The sequence below is a fragment of the Oryctolagus cuniculus genome, chromosome 19, assembly GCF_051225735.1.
Source record: "Oryctolagus cuniculus isolate XC-2025 breed Fujian yellow rabbit chromosome 19, ASM5122573v1, whole genome shotgun sequence".
Taxonomy (NCBI): domain Eukaryota; kingdom Metazoa; phylum Chordata; class Mammalia; order Lagomorpha; family Leporidae; genus Oryctolagus; species Oryctolagus cuniculus.
Window position 1 is genome coordinate 13182374 of NC_142885.1, and position 26432 is coordinate 13208805.

General features: G+C 51.3%; 1 protein-coding gene across 1 annotated transcript in view; it reads right to left on the reverse strand.

Annotated features, from left to right (window-relative positions):
- The window catches only part of GALNT17 (polypeptide N-acetylgalactosaminyltransferase 17), a 500518-nt gene that overhangs the window by 38220 nt on the left and 435866 nt on the right, over positions 1 to 26432 (reverse strand). The window contains exons 7-8 of the mRNA XM_008257969.4: positions 2955 to 3140; positions 224 to 361 (exon numbers count right to left, since the gene is read on the reverse strand). Coding sequence (XP_008256191.1) covers positions 224 to 361; positions 2955 to 3140 — 324 coding nt within the window. The remainder of the gene's footprint in view (positions 1 to 223; positions 362 to 2954; positions 3141 to 26432) is intronic.

Below are 26432 nucleotides of genomic sequence, written 5' to 3' on the forward strand. Positions count from 1 at the left end.
TCCTTGTCTGGGTCCAGATATTTAAGACATTAGCCCCCAAGCCGCAGGGGCTTTGCTGCCAGACCCTGGACCGCCCCCCACTTCCTCCCCACCAGCAAACACTAGCTGAATGAATGAATGATTGAATGAGTGTATGAAACAGTGGTTCCACCTCCCTCCAGCAAATCCACCCCCAGCACCCGGAGCAGCAACCCGAATCGTGAGCGCGCACGGTCTCCGTTACCTCCCCGTATGCAACGGTGTTATTGTATCTTCTCATTTCTGGGTACACGTGGTCCAGGTACCACTGGAAGTTCTTACACTTTAAACTCTTCCTTAACGCTCTTCTTTCGGAGACGTCGCCAATGTCAATCCCCGGATTCTGCAGGAAGAGAGATGCCCGGGGGTGTCAGTGACAGGGAGCTCTGTCCAGGGCAAGTCCCCCTCCGCGACACCTTCCAGGGGATCTTTTTATTCTTTTTCTCCCAAAGATTTATTTAGCTTTGGAAAGTCAAGAGTTACCAAGAGAGAGAGAGAAAGACACAGAGAGAGCGAGAGCGAGAGCGAGAGCGAGAGAGCATCCATTGGCTGGTTCATTCCCCAGATGGCTGCAACAGCCAGGACTGGGGCAGACTGAAGCCAGGAGCCGGAAGCTTCTCGCAGGTCTCCCACATGGGTGCAGGGGCCCAAGCACTTGGGCCATCTTCTACCACTGCTTTCCCAGGTGCGTTAGCAGGGAGCTGGCTGGGAAGTGCTACAGCCGGGACTCAAAGTGGCACGCATGTCGGATGCTGGCATTACAGCCGGTGACTTTACCTGCTGCCCCACAATGCCACACACACCCTCCCCCCCATCAAGAGACAATCTTGAGCCCTGTGAGCTTCCTTCCTGGGAAGGCTGGATTAAAGGGGTCGTCCAGACCTGGCTAGGGAGAACTTCTCCCTGCAGTAGCCCATCCTCCCCATCGGTGCCAATGGGTTCCCGGGGTGGGGAGAGGGAGGCTGAAGAACTACATTCCCAGCTGCTTCTCACCCACATGTCCCCAGTAACGATCCGAGCCAATTACTAGAGAATTATGCGAATAAGACACGAGAGTAAGTGCCCGGACCCGGTCTCCTGTCTTCCTGTTCTCTCTACGTGTAATTGTGCCCTGTGTTGGCTCTTTGTGAAGTTCATTATATGCAGAAGGGAACATAATTTTCCATTGCAAAGCTTGTAATGATGTTCTAATGAATAATTCACTCTGCTCTTACAGAAATGAACCTGCGCTGGGCTGCTGAGAGCTGACAGGGAGAAATAAAGTATCTGGAGTGTGACTCCTCACTCTCCATCACAGGATGGCCAGGACCCAGTGCACACAGGAAGCTCACACAGCTCCGAGGCACAGCCAGGTGGGCATTCTGCAGGCCGGGGAAGAGAGTCTGAATCACCTCATTAACATCTCTCCAACAGCCAAGCAGCAATCTACAGGGAAGTACAATTCAAAGGGAAATCTGAGCAACAACTTTTTGTTTGAAATAGACCTCACATGGTTGATGAAAATGGCCAGAAGCATGGTAGAGTCCCATTGGCATTCAATCAGAGGCAGTAACACAGTGGATACCTCTTTTTTTTTTTTTAATTTATTTGACAGGTAGAGTTATAGACAGTGAGAGAGAGAGAGAGAGAGAGAGAGAGAGAAAGGTCTTCCTTCCGTTGGTTCACTCCCCAAATGGCTGCTACGGCCAGTGCTGCGCCAATCCAAAATCAGGAGCCAGGTGCTTCCTCCTGGTCTCCCATGCAGGTGCAGGGTCCCAAGCACCTGGGTCATCCTCCACTGCCCTCCCAGGCCACAGCAGTGAGCTGGACTGGAAGAGGAGCAGCCGGGACTAGAACCAGCACCCACATGGGATGCCGGCGCCACAGGTGGAGGACTAACCAAGTGAGCCATGGTGCCAGCCCCAGTGGATACCTTTTATGTATGGATTTCACGTCCCACCCTCTCAGTTACCTGAGGTCAACCATGGCTCCAGGACACCACGTGGAAAATTCCAGAAAGAAACACTTTGTCAATTTCAAATAACTTGTTGCACTATGTTGTGATAATTGTTCTATTTTATTAGTAGTTATTATTGGTTTTTTAAAAATATTTATTTATTTTATTTGAAAGGCAGAGTTACAGAGAGGCAGAGACAGAGAGAGAAAGAAAGAGAGAGTGAGAGAGAGAAGTCCTCCAACCAGTGGTTCACTCCCCAAATGGCCACAATAGCCAGAGCTGAGCCAATTGGAAGCCAGGAGCCAGGAGCTTCTTCTGGGCCTCCCATGCAGGTGCAGGGGCCCAAGAGCTTGGGCCATCTTCTATTGCTTTCCCAGACCATAGCAGAGAGCTGGACTGGAAGAGGAGCAGCCGGGACTCAAACTGGCGGCCATATGGAATGTTTACACTGCAGGCAGTGACTTTACCTGCTATGCCACAGGGCTGGCCCCAGGAGTTATTACTGTTAACCTATTCTATTACCTAATTTGTAAGTTAAACTTTGTCACAGGCACATAAGTAGGTAAAGGGAAAGCCATAATATATAGGTTGACTATGTCTTATTTGAAGTGCAATGTTGTCAATGCACCTGGCAAGGTTGCTAGGAGAATTAAATGAGACAGTGCGATAAGGAACCTATCAAGTACCTGAAACATGAGAGAGGACCCCAAAAAGCTGGAGGAAAACATAAAAAGATGAGCAATCTATGCATGGATTTCAATTTTTCTGCACCAGAAATGAATATTCAGATGACCACAACGAAGCCAGGATGAACAAAATCAGAACCTTCTCATGTTTGCAAGTGGACTGACTGAGAGCTTTCTACTGGGCCGATGTCCAGACCCATGCAGGATTTTGCAAGCGTGAGCATCATCCCAGGGAAGAACCATGCACAGGTTCACGACAGGGAGCTGTGACCACCAGGCAGTAAGGGTGGTGGGGACGGACTGCCAGGCCCTACCTCCAGTGGCAGGTTCCACGCGATGTACACGTGAGACTTGTAGTCGTCCATCCAGACCTCGGCCACCCGGAGGGCGTTCCTCTTGGTGTAGAAGCCGATGTTGCTGTTGTATGGCTTCTTCTTGCGCTCGATGTGGGCCACCCGTGAGCAAGGCAGGACCTCCATGCTGCCTCCGCACAGCCACACCTGGGGGCACAGACAGACACGAGGGTTCAGCCAACTCGCCTTGGGTGAGGGATAGCACAGGGAATGTCAGGATCGGTTTGTTCTCGCAGTGCAGCATGGTGTAATCTGACTTAAACACACAAGAAGAACAGTTTAAGAACACTGTTGGTCCACTCCCCAAATAGCTGTAATACCCAGAGCTGGACCAGGCCAAAGCCAGGAGCTAGCAATTCCATCCAGGTCTCCCATAGCAAGAATCCAGGCACTTGGGCCATCTTGTGCTGCCTTCCCACGTTCATTAACAGCGAGTTGATAGTAGTAAGAAGAGCAGCCGGGACTGGAATCAGCCCTCTGACACAGGATGCCAGGGTCATAAGCAGCAGCTTAACCAGCTGTGCCAACACTGGCCCTGACACTGAACCTCTTAAACAAGAGGGAGATGGTGTTGTGGGGCTTCGCACAGGTGTTTCAGAAGGCCTAGCCCGGGTGGCAGGGATAGTGGCTTCCTACCCTGGGTTCTGCAGTGTGGACCAACACAGAGCCGCCGTGCTCTTTTGGAAAGGGGCAGGAGGCTTTCACACTGCTGGGAGTCTTGAGGACATACTGATCTCTTGGGGCCAGCAAGCCCAGCGTGAATCGCAAGGGGCAGCGTTGGCTCGAGGGATCCCGCAGTGACATCATCAGTGCCCGAGTGCATGCCTGCTTTCATCCCACCTGCCCAGCCTCCGTCTACAGCTCAGTCTGCCACCTCCAGTGACACAGACTGCCTTTGGAGTCCCAAGGGTGAGCAACCAGCAGCAGATTCGGTGAGACTGAAAATGACACCAGTGGGCAGCTCGAGCTGCAAAGCACTCTGGGAACACCCGAGAGACGCAGCAGCTCAAAGCTACAATACACGGAAAGGAAGAGGAAATACATGCACACCAACGACCTCATTAAACCCTTACAGAAGAGGAAACGGAGGGTGAGAGAGGTGGAGGAAGTTGCTCAAAAAGGGGGGAGCTTGAACCCCAGCATCAGCCTCACAGGACAGCAGCAGGCCAGTCCTCACTACTCCTGCAGTCCAAGAGGGCGGGGTGACAGCCCATGGGCCTGCAGCATTCCTTAGCTCCATGGAGAGGGGTGGGGACCTGTAAGAGACAGAGCCTTGTGGAAAGTGATTAAGTCATTAGGGGCATTGCTCTCAGCATGGACAAGTGCAGAGGTGACAGAAGTTGTGGCACAGTGCCACACCGGCACCCCCAGAGTGCCAGTTGGAGTCCCAGTTCTTCCACCCAAGCAGTTGGGTCCCTGCACCCACGTGAGAGATCAGGATGGAGTTCTGGGCTCCCAGCTTTGGCCTGGTCCAGCCATTTGGGGAGTGAGACAGCTGAGGGAAGACGCCCTCTCTCTTTCTCTCTCTGCCTTTCAAATAAATAAATGGATTAAAAGAATTTAATGTTTTTATAATTTAATTCAAATAAATAAGTGGATTAAATGGATTTAAAAGAACGGATTAATGTAGTTCTCGTGGGACCTTGGTTAGTTCTCTCGAGTAAGTCATTATCGCGCTAAGCCCACCCCCATGCATTTGCCCTCTCCTGCAACATGGCTGTGTTCTTTTTTGTTTCTCTGCCACCACGTGACACAGTCAATAGGGCCCTCATCAGAGGCTGAACAAAGAAATTTGCTTAATTCTGGAGTTTCAATCTTCAATGCTAAGAGCTAAATACACCTTGGGGACTTTGTTGTAAATGACAGACAATGGACAAGCTGTGTAGAGTTGAGGGGATAGACAGGGTCTACCCTTGGCAAGGGCTTCTGGGCTGTGTTCAGGAAATCGGTCTTTGTTCTACCACAAAGGCACTGAAGGACTGGGGTTTGAAAAGCCTGTAGTGTAGAAAACAGATCAGCAGCAAGAAGGGAGAAGTCAGTAGGTCTGGCTGGGAAAAACAATAGAAAGAGACACTGGATGGATTTATCAATTTATTTGAAACAGAAAGAAAGGGACAGACACAGAGAGAGCAAGCACTCCATCCTCTGGTTCACTCTCCAAATGTCTGCAATGGCCAGGGCTGGGCCAAGGCCAAAGCTAGCCAGAGAAGGCCATCCAGGTCTCCTATCTGGGTGGCGAGAACCCAGTGACCTGAGCCTTCACAGCTGCCTCTCAGGGGCTACATTAGCAGGAAGCTGGAATCAGCAGAAGGAGTGAGAAGTGGAACTCAGATACTCTGATGTAGGATGTGGGCATTTTACTGGGCCCCCCTGACCCCAAGGCCAAACACCCCCACCAAGAGATTTTTTTTAAGATTTATTTATTTACTTGAAAGTCAAAGTTATATATAGAGAGAAGGAGAGGCAGAGAGAGAGAGAGAGTGAGCGAGAGAGAGGTGTTCCATCTGTTGGTTCACTCCCCAGTTGGCCACAACGGCTAGAGCTATGCCTATCCAAAGCCAGGAGCCAGGAGCTTTTTCCAGGTCTCCCAAACAGGTGCAGGGACCCAAAGACATGGGCCATCTTCTACTGCTTTCCCAGGTCACAGCAGAGAGCTGGATCGGAAGTGGAGCAGCCGGGACTTGAACCAGCGCCCATATGGGATGCTGGCACTGAAGGCGACAGCTTTACCTGCTATACCACAACACTGGCTCTCCCTTCAAGAGATTTTTAAAAGGCAAAATCATCAGGAATGGATTGGATGTGGCTGGCAGAGAGAAGGGTTGAGAATGACTCCCATCATCAAACAAGGCCAAAGTGGGCATTTCCAGAACTGGACATCACCTGGTTCATGGGCTCCAGGGGCAATTTTGATGTTTCCCCCAAAGTCCTTCCTTCAAGGGTTGGAGGGAAAATCTGGCATGGCTCATAGGTTCCCAAACCTGGTCGTGTCTCCACATCACCAAGGGAGCTCTCTAGAGTGACCAATGTCTGGAGCCCGCCCCAGACCCAGGAACCCCACTCCTGGGGTACAAAGCTGAGACATTTGCAGGTGGCACACAGTTCCCCTTGTGTGATGTGATGTGATAGCTACCTCGGGGAAACCACAAACCTGGAAGACTTTTAATATCTTTTCCAGGGCTGGAAGTTCATGACTCTGTTTTTGTTGTTGTTGTTGCTGTTTTTTGACAGGCAGAGTGGACAGTGAGAGAGAGAGAGACAGAGAGAAAGGTCTTCCTTTTGCCGTTGGTTCACCCTCCAATGGCCGCCGCGGCCGGCATGCTGCAGCCGGCACACCACGCTGATCCAAAGGCAGGAGCCAGGTGGGTCTCCTGGTCTCCCATGGGGTGCAGGGCCCAAGCACTTGGGCCATCCTCCACTGCCTTCCCGGGCCACAGCAGAGAGCTGGCCTGGAAGAGGGGGCAACCGGGACAGAATCTGGTGCCCCGACCGGGACTAGAACCCGGTGTGCCGGCAGCATAGGCGGAGGATTAGCCTGTTGAGCCACGGCGCCGGCCATGACTCTGTTTTATAGAGGCCTGTTTTATATGCCCTGCCAATGCCTACACAGCTGGATGAAGGTTCCGGGGTCTTCTGGAAGATGCATGGGCATCCGATGATCTGGGTACTGCACTTCCCTGGCCACATTCTCTGCTGGGTCTCTGTCACCAAGAGCCGGGGAGGAAAGTGAGGGAGACTGAGGCTGCCACCTTGGTGGAAGTGAGGAGAGGGGTGGAAGAGGCCAACAAGCGAATGCCAATGCTACTGGCTCGTTGATGGTGACCATTCTCTCAGACTGTGGGCTCTAGACATTTTTGATCTGTTCAAAATTGTAAAGGGCACCCTCTCTAGTATGTTCACTGTATTTTTTTTTTTTGACAAGCAGAGTGGACAGTGAGAGAGAGAGAGACAGAGAGAAAGGTCTTCCTTTGCCGTTGGTTCACCCTCCTATGGCTGCCGCGGCCAGCGCGCTGCGGCTGGCGCACCACACTGATCCGAAGGCCGGAGCCAGGTGCTTCTCCTGGTCTCCCATGGGGTGCAGGGCCCAAGCACTTGGGCCATCCTCCACTGCACTCCCGGGCCACAGCAGAGAGCTGGCCTGGAAGAGGGGCAACCGGGACAGAATCCGGCGCCCCGACTGGGACTAGAACCCGGTGTGCCGGTGCTGCAAGGCGGAGGATTAGCCTACTGATCTGCAGCGCCGGCCCCACTGTACATTTTTAAATTTTTTTTTTTATTTTAAAGGCAGAGTTACAGCAAGAGAGGCAGAGAGCAAGAAAGAGCAAGATCTTCCATCTGCTGGTTCACTCCCCAGATGGCCTAAATGGCCGGAACCAGGCTGACCCAAAGCCAGAAGCCAGGAGATTCTTCCTGGTCTCCTACATGGGTGCAGGGGTTCAAGCACTTGGGCCATCTTCCATTGCTTTCCCAGGTGCATTAACAGGGAGCTGTATCAGAAGTGGAGCAGGGCCGGCGCCGCGGCTCAATAGGCTAATCCTCTGCCTTGAGGTGCCGGCACACCGGTTTCTAGTCCCGGTCGGGGCACCGGATTCTGTCCCGGTTGCCCCTCTTCCAGGCCAGCTCTCTGCTGTGGCCCGGGAGTGCAGTGGAGGATGGCCCAAGCGCTTGGGCCCTGCACCCCATGAGAGACCAGGAGAAGCACCTGGCTCTTGCCTTCGGATCGGTGCGGTGTGCCGGCCGCGGTGGCCATTGGAGGGTGAACCAACAGCAAAGGAAGACCTTTCTCTCTGTCTCTCCCTCTCTCTCACTGTCCACTCTGCCTGTAAAAAAAAAAAAAAAAAAAAAAAAAGTGGAGCAGCCAGGACTTGAACCGGCGCCCCCATGGGGTGTCGACCTTGCAAGCAGTGGCTTTACCCACTACACCACAGTGCTGTGCTGGCCCCATGTTTTACTCCTTTTTAAATCATGGCATACACTACTATGCCATTGACATTCAGTGTCTTTGAGAGATTACCTCTAGCAGCCTCTATAGATGGTGAAATCCGTGGGTGCTCAAGTTCTTTATGCAAAATGGTGTAGTGTTTGCATAGAATCTACACATATCATCCCATACACTTAACATCATCTCTAGGTGGTGGATAATACCTAATGCAATGGAAATGCTATGTAAACAGCTGTTCTACTGTATTGGTTAGGGAATCATGACAAAGAAAAAAAAAAGTCTGTACGTGTTCAGTACAGACACAAAGTAAAAATACATGCACTTTCAGGGCTGGCGCTATGGTGTACTGGGTAAAGCATCTCCTGCAGTGCCAGCATCCCATATGGGCGCCGGTTCAAGTCCCAGCTGCTCCACTTCGGATCCTGCTATGGCCTGGGAAAGCAGTAGAAGATGACCTAAGTCCTTGGGCCGCTGCACCTACATGGGAGACCCAGAGGAGGCTCCTGGCTCCTGGCTTTGAATCAGTTCAGATCCAGCTGTTGCGGCCAGTGGGGGAGTGAACCAGTGGAACCTCTCTCTCTCTCTCTCTCTTTCTCTCTCTCTTTGCCTCTCCTCTCTCTGTGTAACTCTGACCTCCAAGTAAACAAATAAATCTTAAAAAAAAAAATACATACACTTTCCATCCAGAGACAGAACCTTTGGTTCTTGCATTTTACATGGAAAAAGTATCAGGGATACAGAAACTCAAAAACTATATAAAAATATAAGCACTAAAATATTCCTCTTGTACCCTCCATGGGTGTTCTAGTGAACCCCACTTTGGAAACCACAGTCCTAAGAGTAAGTGGCGGGGAGTGGGGGGAGGTCTCACCTACTTTCACAGAATTCTGATAGTCAAGGTACGATCTTAATCCATGAGGTTCAGAGACCAGCTGCTTCTCCAATCAGCAGGAAGCATCACTCAGGAGCTAAGTAGATTTTTAGCTGAAGTAATACAGTGAGAGCGTTCGGCTGTGTCACCTGACTGTGAATGAGGGCAGGATTATGGGAAATCTACTTTGCTGGAGATCTTCACCACCCTGCCTGGGATGATTCTCGAAAGAATCTGGATGCTGGTATAGGGGGCCCCATGGAGCCTCCCTCCCCATGCCCTGGTGACTGGTAAACCAGAGAGCAACACAGACGCCTTCCTCAGCACTCCCCCACCCCTACCCCAGCCACCGGCCAATCTATCACCAAGTCCCACCATGACACTCCCTAACCGTGGCTCAACTCCATCTTCTTCCCTCCTTATGCACTGTGACCCCCCAGACTGCTCCTTCCCCCACCGTCAGCCTGGCCCAAGCTCCCACCATTGGTCATCCAGACCATGGCCACCACCTCCTCCATCCAGACTCCACCCAATGTGACCTCCACTCAGAGCCTGGCTCATGCCACGCCCCAGTGCCACACTGGCTCTCACCGCTCTGAAAACAAAGCCCAGACCTTCATGTGGACCTCAAGGCCTTGAAGCAGCTCCCCTCTTCCAACCCCAGACCATGCTCTGCAGCGACTCCAACCCCACCAGCCTTCTCATCCTTCCACGGGCCACACTGCTGCCTGGGTTACCCTCTCCCAACCTGCCTTAGACTCCAGCCTTAAGCTCCACCATCACTTCCGCAGGGGAAGCCCCAGAGGAAACCAAAGCCTCCCAGCTGCATATCACAGCTGTAAGTTCTAGGTTTTATTTTATTTATTTGAAGGGCAGAATTACAGAGAGAGAGAGAGAGAGATGTGTGTGTGTGTGTGTGTGTGTGTGTGTGTGTTTTGGAGAGAGAGAGAGGGAGATATATATATGTGTGTGTGTGTGTGTGTGTGTGTGTGTGTGTGTGTGTATGTGTGTATTATGGAGAGAGAGAGACAGAGATATATATATGTGTGTGTGTGTGTGTGTGTGTGTGTGTGTATGTGTGTATTATGGAGAGAGAGAGACAGAGATATATATATGTGTGTGTGTGTGTGTGTGTGTGTGTATGTGTGTATTATGGAGAGAGAGAGACAGAGAGAGAAAGATATATATGTGTGTGTGTGTGTGTGTGTGTGTGTGTGTGTATTTTGGAGAGAGAGAGAGACAGAGAGAGAAAGGTATATATATATGTGTGTGTGTGTGTGTGTGTGTATTTTGGAGAGTGGAGAGAGAGAGAGAGAGAGAGAGAGAGAGAGAGAGAGAGAGAGAGAAAGCGCTTCCATCAGTTAGTCCATTCTCCAAATTGTCACAATGGCAAAGGCTGGGCCAGATCAAAGCCAGGAGCCAGGAGCTTCTTCTGGGTCTCCCACGTGGGTGGCAGGGACACAAGTTCTAGGAAATCTTCCACTGCTTTCCTAGGACATGAGCAGAGAGCTGGACTGGAAGTGGAGCAGCCGGGACTCGAACTGGAGCCCATAGGGGATGTTGGCATTGCAGGCAGCGGCTTTACCCACCATGCCATACAGCTGTGGTTTTGCGAGTGTGTTGGGACGTGGGTGTGTGAGTGTAGGTGGGGGAGGCGAGTGGTGTGGGGCATGCCTGGAGTTGTGTGAAGAGGCACTGCAGAGAGCAACAAGGGAGTTCAGGTCGCAACTGGGCCATCACCACCAGCAAGACTTGAGTCTGCAAGAGCATCAGAGAGGCTGTGGAACATTCGCTGGCAAACCGTCCAGTGGATCACAGAGAAGACGCAAAGTAAGGAGTGAGGTGGCTCAGAGGACCACAGGCTGGGGTGGCCCCTCAGGTCTGGCTGAAGAGGGGGACCTGGTGGGCTGTGGCTCTATTTATTTTCAAACATAAAGAAAAAGTGCAGGGTACCTTCCGTGGTTGTTAGTAGTGTACTCACTGTTGTGCAACCATCACCACAATCCAACTTAAACACTTTTTAAAAAATATTTATTTATTTGAGAGGTTACAGACAGTGAGAGGAAGAGACAGAGAGAAAGGTCTTCCTTCCACTGGCTCACTCCCCAAATGGCTGCTACGGCTGGAGCTGAGTCAATCCAAAGCCAGGAACCAGGAACTTCTTCCAGGTCTCCCATGCGGGTGCAGGGGCTCAAGGACTTGGGCCATGTTCTTCTGCTTTCCCAGGCCATGACAGAGAGCTGGATTGGAAGTGGAGCAGCCAGGACTAGAACCGGCGCCCATATGGGATACTGGCACTGCAGGCAGAGGATTAACCCACTGTGCCACAGCACCGGCCCCTAGACACTTTTCATCCTCTGATTAGAAACCCCATACCAGTCACATCCCAGTGTCCTTCTCTTCTCCCTGCCCCCACACCCCAGCCCTAGGCAACTGCTAATCCACTTCATTTCTATATGTTTGCTGTTTCTGGATATTTCCTCAAAGAGGCATCATCCAGTAAGTGTTTCTTGCACTTAGCGCAATGTCTTCTTTTAAAATGTCTATTTTCATCTACTTAAAAGTGGGGGTGGAGAGGGAGAGGGAGAGAGAGACCATGCTCTTCTTTGCTGGTTCATTCTTCAAATGCCTGCAACAGGTGCAGTCACTCCCCAAATACTCACAAGATTCAAGGTTGGGCCAGGCTAAACCTGGAGCCAAGAACTCCATCCTGGTCTGCCATGTAGGTGGCATGGACCCACCTACTACCTGCTACCTCCCAGGGTGCATTAGCAGAAAGCTGGAGCAGATGCAAAGATGCGTTGGCATTATGGATCAGGAGGCTAACCCACTGCTTGCAATACCACCATCTGTTTTCAGTGCACTGGTTTGAGTCCCGGCTGTTCCATTTCTGATCCAACTCCCTGTGAGTGTGCCTGGAAAAGCAGCATAAAATGGCCCCAAGTACATGGACCCTTGTCACCTAGGTGGGAGACCAGGATAGAGTTCCAGGTTCCTGGCTCTGGCCTGGCCGAGCCCTGGCTGTTGTAGCTATTTGGGGAGTGAGCCAGTGGATCAAAGATCTCTCTCTCTCTCTCTCTGCCTTTCAAATAAATAAAATACATTTTCACTAAAAGTAAAACACAAACAAAGAAACAGCAGAGGTGCCGGGACTGCATATTTGGGATGAAGGTGTCCCACATGGTGATTCCATGGCCACACCACAACGCCTGGCTCCAGCATGGCTTCCAGCTTCATCAGTGCTGTGGCTTGTTGGCACCGTTGCATGCCTTTCTACGGCTTAACAGTATCCCATCATATGGAGGTACCACATTCTGTTTACCCATTCATCAGTCGGTGGGCATGAAGCTGCATTCCCAATCACTGCCTCTCTCCCCTCTCTTCAGTGTTTCTTGTAGGCCCCAGGCTTCAAGGCCTCTCTGATCCTCCCCAGGCTCTGTGTGCAGCTGGTGTGGAGGTGGCTGTGGGGTGCAAGGGAATGGTCCATGCTCTGAGGAACACATGCTTGTTCTAGTCCTCTAAAGTCAAGCAGTCCCTTCTCCTGGCACCTGCCACCCACCTCACCCCCTTTCACATCTGGCCTCAGTTCTTTCCGACAGGTGGAGTGGACAGTGAGAGAGACAGAGACAGAGACAGAGAGAAAGGTCTTCCTTTTGCCGTTGGTTCACCCTCCAATGGCCGCTGCGGCCGGCGCGCTGCGACCGGCGCATCACGCTGATCCGATGGCAGGAGCCAGGTGCTTCTCCTGGTCTCCCATGGGGTGCAGGGCCCAAGCACTTGGGCCATCCTCCACTGCACTCCCTGGCCACAGCAGAGAGCTGGCCTGGAAGAGGAGCAACCGGGACAGAATCCGGCGCCCCGAATGGGACTAGAACCTGGTGTGCCGGCGCCGCAAGGCGGAGGATTAGCCTAGTGAGCCGTGGTGCCGGCTAAGATTTTCTTTTAAAGATTTATTTGAAAGGGGGAGTTACTGATGGAGAGAGGAAGAGACACAGAGAGAGAGGTCTTCCATTTGCTGGTTCACTCCCTAAATGGCCGCAATGACTGAAGCTTGGCCAACTCAAAGGCAGGAGCTAGGAGCTCGATCCATGTCTCCCACGTGGTTGAGTGAAGGGCCCAAGCACTTGGGCCATCTTCTGCTGCTTTTCCCAGGCCATTAGCAGGAAGCTGGATTGGAAGTGGAGCCGCCAGGACTCAAACCAGTGCCCATATGAGATGCCGACGCTGCAGACAGAGGCTTAACCTATTACTCCGCAGTGCCAGCCAAAAAAAAAAAAAAAAAAAAAACACACACACACACAAAGGATTTTTAGGGCCATGAAATCACCGTGTACAATACTGAAACGGTAGACTCATGCCCTTATTTATTTGTCCAAGTGCACAGAATGTACAAAAGATGCCTTGTCATGCCTGGGTGACAGGTGACAGGTGCCTGGGCCATCTTGTGTTGCTTTTCCCAGGCCATTAGCAGGGAGCTGGAACAGAAACGAAGCAGCCAGGACTTGAACCAGCACCCACAGTGGATACCAGTGTTACAGATGCCGGCTTTACCTGCTGTGCCACAGTACCGGCCCCCCACCCGTGTTTTTGTGTTTTTAAGGACTTCTGGGACGACCCTTTTCCCAGAGGAACAGGTGCTTCCTGTTGAAAATCAGCAGTTTGCACCAGGCAGTGTTCCTCTGCCCCACTGGTGGGTGAGCTGACTTTTCCCTGCTGAAACACACACTCTCTCCCACTAACTGGGACAGACACATAATGGCTTGCCTCCCGAAGTCCTCTAACAAAAATTCAATTCCAATCTTCTGCTTTATTTATTACTGTGTCTCAGAAATAGGATTTACAAATATGGACCTCAAGACATATCTCAATTTAAGTACCACAATGGCGAGAACCCTTAACTACCTGGATTCTACTGCCAGTCGATGCGAGCCATTTTTCCTGATACTAGATGAGGAATTAAAATGAAGTTCGGTAAGTGACATGCGGAGAAAAGAAACGCAGAGTGAAAGCAGTTTGATTTATGGAGCTTGGGAGGGGAGAGGGGCGGGCTTGCTTCTTTTGGCTTTTGTTGATATCGCTTAAGCACCAAAAAAAAAAAAAAAAATACTATGGATGTGGGAATAACAATATTGATCTAATTTCACCAGCTTAAAATTCTTCCTCCAGGGTCAGGGGGCAGCATATTAAGTCACTGCCCCCCAGAACTGTGAGTCAAAATCATCCTCACTTTTTTTGTTGTTGTTGTGATTTTACAACATGGTATTGTGTTATAAGACACAGGAAACTGATGAAGCCACCAGCCTTCCTGCCCAACATGATCGCATACTCAGGACTGGCGTGTTAGAGAAACAGCCGAGAGAGTAGCTGGGATCAGACTTATTTCTGTTGGCCTCGCCCTGTGCCCCACTCCCAATCTCTTCTTTGCTCCTATCCCTCATCCCTCCCGCAGCCTCCCTCTCCCTACTCCCAGGCACCTCCCACATCTGGTTGCCTTTGCACCTGTTTCTCTCCTGCCCACTCCCTCCTTGGGACCTGCAGCCCCCGCTTAGCGGCCACGACACCTTCCCCCCTCTCGGCATTTGCAGTGCCATACACGTGTACGCTAAGACCAGTGCTCCGAGCTCACTGCTGCCAGCGACAGAAAGATAATTTAGACACCAGACCCCGCGGCCAAAGTTCACAGTCTTCCCTGTTTGCTTAGCGCTTCAAGTGAGAATACCAGCAAAGGTTTGAGAACTGTATTAAGACCTGGATGTGCAAGCTGCCGGAAGTGGGGGGTGGCTGATAACGCTGTATTCACTCCACACCTATGCAGGCCACCCTCCTCCTCTTACCATAATTCAGTGTGAATTTTGCCTAGGATTAAAGAGGAGCTGGTAGCGTGCAATTATAGATAAATCCTGTCGAGCTCCAGGAAGAAAGCAAATGATATTTCATTCTATGTCTTCAACACCAGAAGGGCCAGGGCTTTCTGAATGTGAGCTGTGATCTGGAAGGAGGGTGGGGTGGAGACGGCTGACGTCACTCGCTGCTCCTAAGGCCCTTAGAGGTGGGCTCAGCCTTTCTGGTGCTTCAGTCCCCTAACTGAACCCAACTTGGTTAAGGATAAATACGGGGGCCGGTGCTGTGGTGCCGACATCCCATATGGGTTCTGGTTCCGGTTCGAGTCCCGGCCCCTCCACTTCTGATCCAGCTCTCTACTGTGGCCTGGGAAAGCAGTAGAAGATGGCCCTAGTCCTTGGGCCCCTGCACTTGCGTGGGAGACCCAGAGGAAGCTCCTGGCTCCTGATCGGCACAGCTCCGGCTGTTGTGGCCAACTGGGGAGTGAACCATCGGATGGAAGACCTCTCTCTCTCTGCCTCTCCTTCTCTCTCTGTGTAACTCTGACTTTCAAGTAAAATAAATAAATCTTAAAAAAAAGATAAATATGAAGGGACTTCAAAAATGTTCACGGAAAAATGTGGACTCTGAAAAATTACGTGTGGATCTCCATTTTTTTTTGCACCAAGATAAACTCATCTTTTTATTGAATTTTATGCAACTCTTTGGAATTCACTTTCTAAAAGACACAACTGCTTCCAGAATCAAACAGGAAGCAACATGAGGACCTATACTCTTTTTTTTTTTTTTTTTTTTGACAGTCAAAGTGGACAGTGAGAGAGACAGAGAGAAAGGTCTCCCTTTGCCGTTGGTTCACCCTCCAATGGCCGCCGCAGCCGGTGCGCTGTGGCCGGCGCACCGCGCTGATCTGATGGCAGGAGCCAGGTGCTTCTCCTGGTCTCCCATGGGGTGCAGGGCCCAAGCACTTGGGCCATCCTCCACTGCACTCCCGGGCCACAGCAGAGAGCTGGCCTGGAAGAGGGGCAACCGGGACAGAATCCGGCGCCCCGACCGGGACTAGAACCCAGTGTGCTGGTGCCGCAAGGCGGAGGATTAGCCTAGTGAGCCACAGCGCCGGCCGAGGACCTATACTCTTTATAGCTCACCGGCAGGAAGCTGGATTGGAAGCAGAGCAGCTGGGACTTGAACCTGCTTTCAGATATGGGATGCTGGGGTCGAAGGTGGCGGCTTAACCCGCTATGCCATGATCCTGGCCGCATCTGAACATTAGGCCTTTGATCAGGTGAGGGTCCTCATAGGAGAAGGGTTACTCCTTTGCTGAGAATGGAATGCATCTCAGTGCCCTTTATTGAGTCAAAACTCCTGGGTGATGCTCTAACTGGGCTCACGGAGTTCACTCACCAACAAACTCAACCACATACGACAACACCCACGGAAAGGGTGTGGGCAAGCCTCCGCTGGTGTCAGTTCTGGTACCTGTCCACTCTCTGGAGCTAAGACTGCAATTTAGGCACTGTAGCCTCCTGGGAACCCCACTCCCAGCCTGCCTTGCCAATGAGACTAGCCACGAGCCTCTTTCTCACCTGTGCGTCACCTGAGGGCTGCTGTGGCTGCAAAGTCAGCGTGGTGTCTCCATCCACTTTCCCACTGCAGACACGTGGAGGTCACCTGTGGCAGGTGGAGGAGCCAAGGTCCCTGAGCCACCACCAGGAAGGCTGCCTGCCAACCAACCAGGGACATCTACGATGGATGCTGATGGCACTAAGTCACTCAGGTTTGGAAGCTGGCTGGTTCCAGTGGCCACAGTGCCTTGCACCAGGCACTGTGCACCCCATAATTTGAACTATAGCGGGGAGAATTTTAAATGTACTCAGGAAGCCCACACTCTGAATGGATCCCAGGTCTGAAAGCAAAGGCACCCCCCCTCCCAAGCTTCCTCCAGCCAGTAATTAAAAAAAATATTTATTTATTTGGAAATCAGAGTTTCAGACAGAGTGAGAGAGAAAGGGAGAGACAGAAAGAGAGATCTTCCATCCATTGTTTCACTCCCCAGATGGCTACAAGTTGCAAGGGCTGAGCCAGGCTGAAGCCAGGAGCCAGGAGCTTCCTCCGAGTCTCCCACATGGGAGTAGCAGGGGCTCAAGCCCTTGGGTCATCATCTGCTGCTTTTCCCAGGCCTTTAGCAGGGAGCTGGATCAGAAGAGGAGCAGCCAGGACACAAACTGGTGCCCAGATGGGATGCCGGTGGTGTTGCAGGTGGCGGCTTTACCTGCAACACCACCGCACCAGCCTCCACTCAGTAATTTTGTTTCTGTTTCTTTCCCACAAATCAATCCATTACTCAGCATCAATGAGGACTGCACATAGCCCATGTCGCTGACCCACCCCGACCCATTCATTTGTTTGCCCTGCTGGGGGGGCCCAGTTCCATGTTTGAGAGATCTGCCACAGCAGCAGCAGCCAACAATGGAGCTGATAAAGGGAAATGTCTTTTAAATTTTTAAACAGTTCTTCCTGGCGCTGTTTTGTTTCTGCTCACTTAACACGGTGTCTGGCCTATCTGCCAGGCCTGGGGTCTATTTGAACAATTTCAAAATGTCACCTGCTGCCTGCTGACTTCTGCTGCTACAAACAGCCAGCCTCTTGGCTCCCACGGAGCCTGCTTGGTGGATTCCACGTGTGCATGCTACCCATTCACAGAAAGTTCACTCAAAAAAAAAAGCCACTGTGGCCAAATTCAGTCTATCTGCTCTCTGGCTCAGAGAAAACATGGAGATGGTACTGCATTATCTTCAATGCACCCCCTTTTGTAACAGAGCAGGGATGTGTGAGAGGGTTTGATAATTCTTAGAGTGCCACAGAATAGCATTGATCTTGAACTTCAGAGAGCTATCAGCTTGAGTTTCCTCCAGGGGCCACGCCAGGCCTCTGTCCTGGAGGACTGGATGCATAGTCCATTCTAGTGGTTGAAGTTCACCACATCTAACTCTCCGACAGTCACCTGTACCTGTGTTTTCTCACCACCCAGCTCCTTTGAGGAGTGCCCAGGGCTTAGAAGGAAATCAAATGCTTCCTACATTGTCCTTGGACTTTGTGCCAGGCGAGGTAATGTCCCAGGGGAACCGAGAGTGGGACTGAGCCATAGAAGGTTCCAGAAGAGGTTCCATAGAGAAAAACCTTCCTTTACCAGGGTAGGGATAGTCGGTCTATGGGCCCTGTAAGGCCTGTGAAATCATTTGGTCTGGCCGTGTCAAGGCAGCCACAGGTGCAACTCGAAATGCAATACATCTGCAGTAACAAATTTTTAAGTTGATCATTTTGTAGGGCCTGCGGATGATGTTAAAAATATCCCAGTGGCCCTTGGCGAGAAAACAGGTTCCCAAGCCCTGCGAGTTTAAACCCACTTAGTGGATGCAGTGGGTGAAGCTGCCACTTGAGATGGTTGTACCTCTTACCAGAGTGCCTGGGATGGAGTCTCGCCTCTGCTTCCCATTCAGCTTCCTGCTAACAAGTCTGGGAGGCAGCCAACGATGGCTCATGTACTTGGGTTCCTTTCCCCCACATGGGGGACCTGGATAGAGTCCCTGGCTCTTGACTTTGGCTAGACACAGACCAAGCTGTGGGGGCCTCCTTTAGGAGAGCAGCCAAAGACCCCCTCTTTGGAAGGACAAGGATTTTGTTTAAAGTGTGTGTCCTTAAGGGAAGATCCACAGCTCTTAGTCTACACACAGCAAGGGTCCAACGAGACACTTGGCTCCATGGAGAGAGTCGGGCCAAGCAGGAGTGACATGGGACCACCTGGACTACAGGAAGATCACCTACGGGCAGCAGCCGTGTGTTCCTGGGGCCACGTTAACCCTGTCCCATGCGGGAGGGGACTGTTGATACCGAGGACACTGGCTGGGCTCTACTGTGACCTTCAAGAGAAACATTCTTTCCGGAGTTTGGAAGCCAGGACTTGCTGTCCTCTCCTAACCACCACTCCTGCACCTGCCTGGGAATTGAGAGTTCACTCATTCACAAAAGCATCATGATTATCAAGGCATGGCCAAGACTAGAACGAACGATGCAGGAGATACTCTGCAAAATGCCTTATAGTTCTTATTTTGTTTCTTTCTCACAGCAAGCCTGTAATGGACTGAAATCCCTCCGTTGACACCTCAGGGTGATGGTGTTGAAGGCGGGGAGGTCTTTGGTGGGTGATTAGGGCATGAGGGTAGAATCTGCATGAGCTGAGTCAGGGCCCTCATGGAAGAGCAGTGAGACACCTCTTCCTGCTTCCATCACCCCTGGACACAGTGAGGGGGGCTGGGAGCCAGAAAGCCAGCCCTCACCAGACCCTCAACCTGCCTCGACCTCGGTCCAGCTTTCAGAATCTCTACTGCTTAGACGCGGTCCGGTTTAAGGAACTTTGTCAGGGCAGCCCAAGTGGACAAAGACGAAGCTTGAAGGGTAGACCTTTCTCTAACTCCCAGGTTGCATCAGAGGTCAAGGGCTCAGGGAAGCTGGGGGAGGGGCATGCCCAGGACACACACTCACCCAGGGACGGGACCCACATCTAACCAGGGGTCTGTCTCCCTCCCCACCTACTCCCACAGTGTAATAAGACCCTGTCTCTCAGCAGATCCACCGACCCCCAGACTTGGAGATGTCGCTTACTGGGACACAGATCTCTGAGCAAGAGGTTCCCTAGATAAGGCACCTCTGGCCTGGGCTGGCTGCATCCAGCTCCATGGGAGAACTACTGAAAAACACACAGGTTTGGGCAGGGACCTGTGATCTGCATTCTCACACCATCAGGGAACCTATTTGTCTCAAGCCAGACAGACATCCCAAAGGCCTTGTGCCATGCCATGGACACCCTGGACGTCTGGAGATACCTGCAGAATTCCCCTCCGGATAATGTTTTCAAATGCATCGAATGCAATGAAATGCAAGGAACTGCAGAAGGAAGCAATTCCACAAAAACATAGCTATCAAGTTTTGCAACAATGTGTGCCTCTTCAACCCATTACATAACAAGATGTGGTGTGGATGTTACTGACTCATACATTTGAGAGTAATCAGGAGACCGCCTAAACATGTGAAGGCGGCCCCAAGAACCAGAAAGTCATAGGGTACATTTTTCACCAAGGGAGCAGAATCCTGAACACCCTCACAAACTCCGGAGATGAGCTGATCAAAGCTAAGGACTCCTGACTCGGGAGCTGCGGCCCATCACCATCTAAAACATTACCAATACATTGCAAGAGATTCTTGCGTCATTCCACCAACACAGGTTGCCCAAGAGGTAAAAATCTAACCAACTCAAGTGCTTCATTTCCATTAGCCGTAAGAAGGCTGCGTGGATGTTGCAATCCGTTCTCCTTTGCACAGAGACTGTGTTAAATGATTCATTTACAAATTGACATCCCTGGTGCAACAGCCACTACAAGAAATCCCATTCCCGCAAACCTTATGGGGGAAAACATGGCTTGATTTATTTTCTCATCGGTGTGCTGGCATTCTAAGATGGAAGTTATTTCCAGCCCCTCTTGCTTTGTTTTGCATTTATCCTAATTTTCCCAACTACATGGTTTCCAGATTGCGAGAAACGATCATCCTTATTCAGAGCAAACGGCGCCAGGGATAAATTCAGGAAAGGGGCCGCCTTCCAGCTGCAATCAACCATCCCCTCCTTCCTCCTGCCAGAACTCATCCCCCTAATAAGATCACCTGAAGCTCCCCGGGACAAAACAGTAACAGAAAGCTCCAAGTTGCAATGAGGAACAATGCCTTAGGAGCTCCAGAAAGTCAGCTGTTGGTAGCTTTTCCATATACATCGGGGATAATAGGATTTTGTGCATTTAAATAGCTCCAAGCATTCCTGTGCTTGCTGTATGCAGCTGTGCCCTGTGGTTGAGATGGGTGCTCACGATAATTCATGCCTGTGGCAGAGGTAACAAGGAGTTCAGCTTCACCTGCTGGAGCCCAGCTGTCCCCACGGTCCTGGCTGTTGCTCAAAGTCTGAGTTCCTGGAGATGAAATAGTCACCAGCCTAGGACTCCAATTAGCGCTCCGATACGGGAAGTGGGTGTCCCAAGCGGTGGCTTGACCTGGTGCACTGACAACACCTACCCCCCGAGTCCCCTGTAACCTTAAGAATTGCCCATACTGTACCTACGCCCTGGCCCCATAACTTCCCTCTCCCGTCCAAATCTCACCCATCTTTCAAGGCCCAGGGAGCCTCCTCTAGGAAATACTTTCCCCCTTCACTGGGAGACAGACAGCTTCTTTTGGTCATCTGCTACACTGTTAATATTTATGCCATTCACTTCAGCAGATGGAGTGCCCGTGTGCAGGAACAATGGATGTGGGATTCCAGCTCATAGGAGTCACACACTCAGCCTGGGGCCGAGAGATGTCCTACGATCCCTGCGTCTGCTGACCCTCACCCGTTCCCATGGTTACCTACTGGTCACATTTGAAACGTCACCCTCTGACTCCTTGTCTTCTGATTCTCTCACCTACTTCCTCCCCCTTAGCTCATTTAGAGGGAAGGTCTCAGACCAGCTGATGGCTACAATAAGACCAATTCCGAACTCATGCAGATGTTTAACCTCCAAAGTCACAAGTTCATGGTACTGAGAGCATGGAATGTTCTTTAAGAAAGACTCCTTTATATATTTTTTTATTTACAGGCAGAGTGATAGAGAGAGGGAGAGGGAAAAACTGAAAGAGAGAGAGAGATCTACTATCCACTGACTCAATACCCAAATGACCACAACAGCCAGGGTTGGACCAGGACAATGGGGTTTACCATGTGGGTGGCAGGGGCCCAAATATTTGGGCCATCTTCTGTTGCCTTCCCGGGCACATTAGCAGGGAGCTGGATTGAAAGTGGAGCAGCCAGGACTCGAACTGGCACTGCAATATGGGATGCTCCTTATCGTCCTTGGGAGAAGATCTGACTTCTATCCATGTAGCCCAGAGACCAGATCTCTGCTGACCTGCTCCTGCCTCCTACGCTGGCGACTCCTGCTCCAACCACAGACAAAGTCAGTCCCCAGGGACCATCCTCTGTGGCCCCAGGCCCTGCCCTGTGCAATTCTACCTGAGGGCAAACAGCTTCACTTTATCACTCCCACCCATCCTCCAGGTCTCTCTCAAGGCCTCCTTTTCTAGAACTTTCCCTAGCCCTGCACTGCCATCACAGCCCCACCGACACCTCCCATCTTTCTTGGGACCACAGCATCTCCAGGCTGCCTGCCTGCTTCCCTGTTTGTGTCCTCATCAGGTCAGCCAGAGCTGCGTCTCTCCTCTCTCGCTGTCATCAGCATCCCAGCATAGAGCGATGTCTCAGAAATCAGAGGTGTTTGTTGAATTTCAAAATATTAAGAGGGGGGATGGTCATGAGAGCCGGATCTCTGAATGGACAAGTGATTCCGTGCAGCCCACGCTGATGAGGACTGACCCTAGGGGCACCCTAGCCATTGCCATCCTCTGAAGGATAATAATTACCAGGACAGGCATTTGGCTTAAGATACGTGCATCCAGGGGCCAGCGCTGTGGCATAGCGGGTAAAGCTGCCATCTGCAGTGCCAGTTCGAGGCCTGGCTGCTCCACTTTCGATCCAGCTTTCTGCTATGGTCTGGGAAAGCAGTGGAAGATGGCCCAAGTCCTTGGGCCTCTGCACCCACATAGGAAATGCAGAGGAAGCTCCTGGCTCCTGATCGGTGCAGCTCCAGCTGTTGTGGAGTGAACCAGTGGATGGAAGACCCTCCCCCCAACACCACCCCTCTCTCTGCTTCTCCTCTCTGTGTAATTGTGACTTTCAAGTAAAATAAATAAGTCCTTTTTTTTTTTTAAAGATACATGCATCCAGTATCAGAGTGCCTGGGTTCAAATCCCAGCTCTGTCCCAACTCCAGCTTGCTGCTAATGTGTCCTGGGAGGCTGCAGGCGATGCCTCAAGTAGTTGGAGCCTTATCATCCATGTGGGGGAACTGGACAAAATTTCTAGCACTTGGCTTCAGCTTAGCTCAGCCTTAGCTACTGCAGACATTTGAGGAGCAAAGCAGTAGATGGGGCCTCTCTCTATTTGTCTCTCTCTTTGCCTTTGAAAGAAAATAAATGCCCTACTAAGTAATTTTTTAAATAATAATTAGAGCAACATCGGTAGCTACGATTTTGAACAACCACTGTGCGAGGCCCCGAACAGGAACTTTATACATTACTTCATTTGTTTCTCCCAGTTATTTTATGACGTTAGTTTCATAATGTTCATTTATAAATGAAAATCCAATGCTATGGGAAGCTAACTAACTTTTTCACTGCATAGCTAATGAGTGGCAGGATGTGGGCTGTAACTCTGCATCCAGGCGTCCTTACAACCCTCCATGAGTTGGTGCCCCAAGCAAAAGGAAAATGATCCTTACTTCTCATACCGAATTGTCATCTTCCTATTCCCAGAGTTTCTCAAGCCCCCTCCCCCCAACATACATAATTTGAATGCATTTAATTTCTGGGCCTACACAGCTTGCAATTGCACAGCATACAGAAAAATGCCCTCTGCTTTGTCTTTGAGTCACTCTATGCCATAGGAAGGTGGGCTCCTCACCAGCCCCTGCCTCTGGCCTGGTCTCCTAGGGGTGGGTCTGAGAGCAGAGGTTTCCACCAATGGCTCCTGGGCTGTTCTCCTTCCTCTAGGCCTGCTCAGCTTCGCTCAGTGGGCCCAGCTCACAGCAAGTGGCCCAAGTCACTATAGAAAAAGAACCAGACCACGAGTAGACTTCAGATTCCCAGGGATCTGCAGCCCCTGGGGCAGAGGGTGAACTCGCACCTCCTCCCCTGCCCAAGCTGCCCAACCCCACGGAGGAAGCAGATTGTGCTAGAAATCACATTTGCAGGAGAAAAGTGGAATTCAGTGCTGTTTGCTTCTACAAGCCATTGAGTGCCACAGGGCTGAGTGTGGCTGCCCTGGCCCAATCCTTGGTGACTGTGCCCAGGAGACTGTGCCAAAGGGGTAGACTAGCCAGAGGCCAGAGGTCTTGGGTTAGGGGGAGCAGCAAGGGCAGGGGCTGGAGCCATGGGGGGCTCTTAGAGAGCCTGAAAGGACCACCTTGGCCAGACAGCCACTCTCACAAAATCCTAAGAGCCGCCATGTCGTCACCTCCTGGATGGGGCTTGTTCCTTGCATTTGTCCAATTTTGGTTACTTTCACTAACATACCTGAGAAGAGCAACTTAGGAGGGGAGGAAGGCCTATCTTGCCTTGCAGTTTGGAGGTTCACAGTTTAAGATCGGCTGGCTCCGTTGGCCTGGGATCTGGGAGAGACTGGCAGTGGTGGACGGGTACAGAGGAGCAATCACACAGAGAGCCAGGCTGCAGAGACAGGAGCTGGGCCAAACGTAGCCTAAATGACCAAGACACTCTTGAGGACAATCTTCCAAGGCCCTAAAGTGATCTGAAGACCTCCCACTGGGCCCACCTCCCAGCCACCACAATTAGATCAAGTTCACACACCAAACCATTAATCCATTAACAGTTAACATAAGACTTTGGGGTTTAAACTTCTGCGTGTGTCTGGGGAGCAGAATTCTGTTCAGTCTGAAAAAAACAGGTGGCTTTGAATAAAATGCAATAATCTGATAACGGCTGGGAAGCCCATGGCTACTCCTGAGGGCACAAAGCCAGGAAGAATCAGGCTTGGGGTTGGGACTAGGACTTCAAGTGGAGGTGGGGTCAGCTAGGATTTGCAGTGAAAGCTAAGACTTGGGGCAGGCACTAGTACGAGGTTGGGGCACGAGGTGATGGCCTGGTTGCCTGAGACCCAGGCAGCCGGGGAGAGGGGCCTGCTACCACAGGGTTCCACCATAACACAGGTACACACTTGGAGCCAGTGCAGCAGCAGGGAGTCCCTTAGCTAAAGGCAGTGTAGGTTTCCCAGTTCTGCCTGGAGATGCCAATCACCTAACTGAAAAAATACTGCAAAATATTACAAGGATGCTTCTTGGATTGTGTAGCCCATACTGCAACAGGTAGTCTGGCTATCCTGCCTGTTGCTTCCTTGAAAGCACAGGGTAGCCAGCAACAACAAAGAAGGCACTAAGCACACCCCTTAGATGACAGTCTGTGTTGCAGCCCCTACCTGTCCTGCCTGCTCTGTCTGCTCTGGCAAATTCTTGCACCATGCACCTCCCAAAGACAAGCTTCCCTCCATGGCTCCGCCTTGCCCAGGCCTGGCTGAACACACAGCTGCAGCAGAAAGCAACAATGGGCTTTTTTATTCTTCCCCTTTGGTGCCTGCACCTGCCCAGCCAGTTGTACCCCGCATTGGCCATCAGCTCGTAAGGATGTGTTCTCCTGACTCACTTCCTGTCTGGTGTTTCCAGGCAAGCGAGTCATGAGCAGCCCAGAAGCTGGGGAACTTCAAGAACAAATGCAACCAAACAAACGCTCTGAGACTCCCCTGGGGGCTTTCAGCGGGCAATGAGGCATGGGATGTGCAGATTAGCAGACAGAACAGCCGATCCTCCCAAATAAATAAATAATAAGGTGGTAAACACACGCCGCTTTCCTTTCCAAACCACTTTCCCCTTGACTGCTTGCTGCCTGGTTAGAGAACACCGCCCCCGATTCAGACCGATTCTTGAGGAACCCCCCAAATGCATCAGCTGACGGGCGGGCTATCCTGGTCCTCAGGACAAATGGTCTAGCCCAGTCTGCCTTGCTTTGAAGACCCGTCTTTATGATGTGACCTCTGCACATGGCTCAAGGGTGGCAGGGGCTATGTCGGTTTTGTTTGCTGCCACATTCCCAGTGGACAGCATTTGAAGTGACCCTGAAACTCAGGAATTGAGAGAAATAATAGTTTGATGCAATATTTTTTTTTAATTTATTTTTTTGACAGGCAGAGTGGACAATGAGAGAGAGAGACAGAGAGAAAGGTCTTCCTTTGCCCTTGGTTCACCCTCCAATGGCCGCCGTGGCCGGTGTGCTGCGGCCGGCGCACTGCGCTGATCCGATGGCAGGAGCCAGGTACTTAAGAACACCAAAAATCCGTGATGAGGAAAAGGCAACTTCTGTTTCAGTCTATTTTCTTTTACTCTCACTGAACGCCATAGACTAGGGCAGGCATCTAGTGCACTACTTAAGACACTGCTTGGTTGGGGCTGGCGCCGCCTGCAGTGCCGGCATCCCATATGTATGCTGGTTCGAGTCCTGGCTGCTCCGCTTCCTATCCAGCTCTCTGTTATGGCCTGGGAAAGCAAAGCAGTGGAGGATGGCCCAAGTGTTTGCAGACCTGGAGGAAGCTCCTGGCTTCAGATCGGCTCAGCTCTGGCCTTTGCAGTCATTTGGGGAGTGAACCAGCAGATGGAGGACCTCTCTCTCTCTCTCTCTCTCTCTCTCTCTCTGGCTCTGCCTTTCAAAAAAAAAAGACTCTGGCTACAAGAGCACCAGCCTCACTTCCCATCCAGCTTCCTGCTAATGGGCAGTCTGAGAGGCAGCAGGTGATGACTCAAGTAGTTGGGTACTTGCCACTCACATGGGCAACCCAAAGTGAATTCTTGGATCCTGGCTTTGGCTCAAACCATCCCCAGCTATTTGGGCGGATGTGTGGGGGACATTTGAGGAGTGACCTAGCAAGTAGGTGATGTCTCTGGCTTTCAAATACATACCAATGGCTAGATAATTGACAAAGAGAAAGGTTTATTTAGCTCGTGCTTATGGTAGGCTACAAGTGAGACACTGTAGCTAATGAGTGAGACAGAGCAAGCTGCTGACTCAGGTCTCTCTTCTTCTTA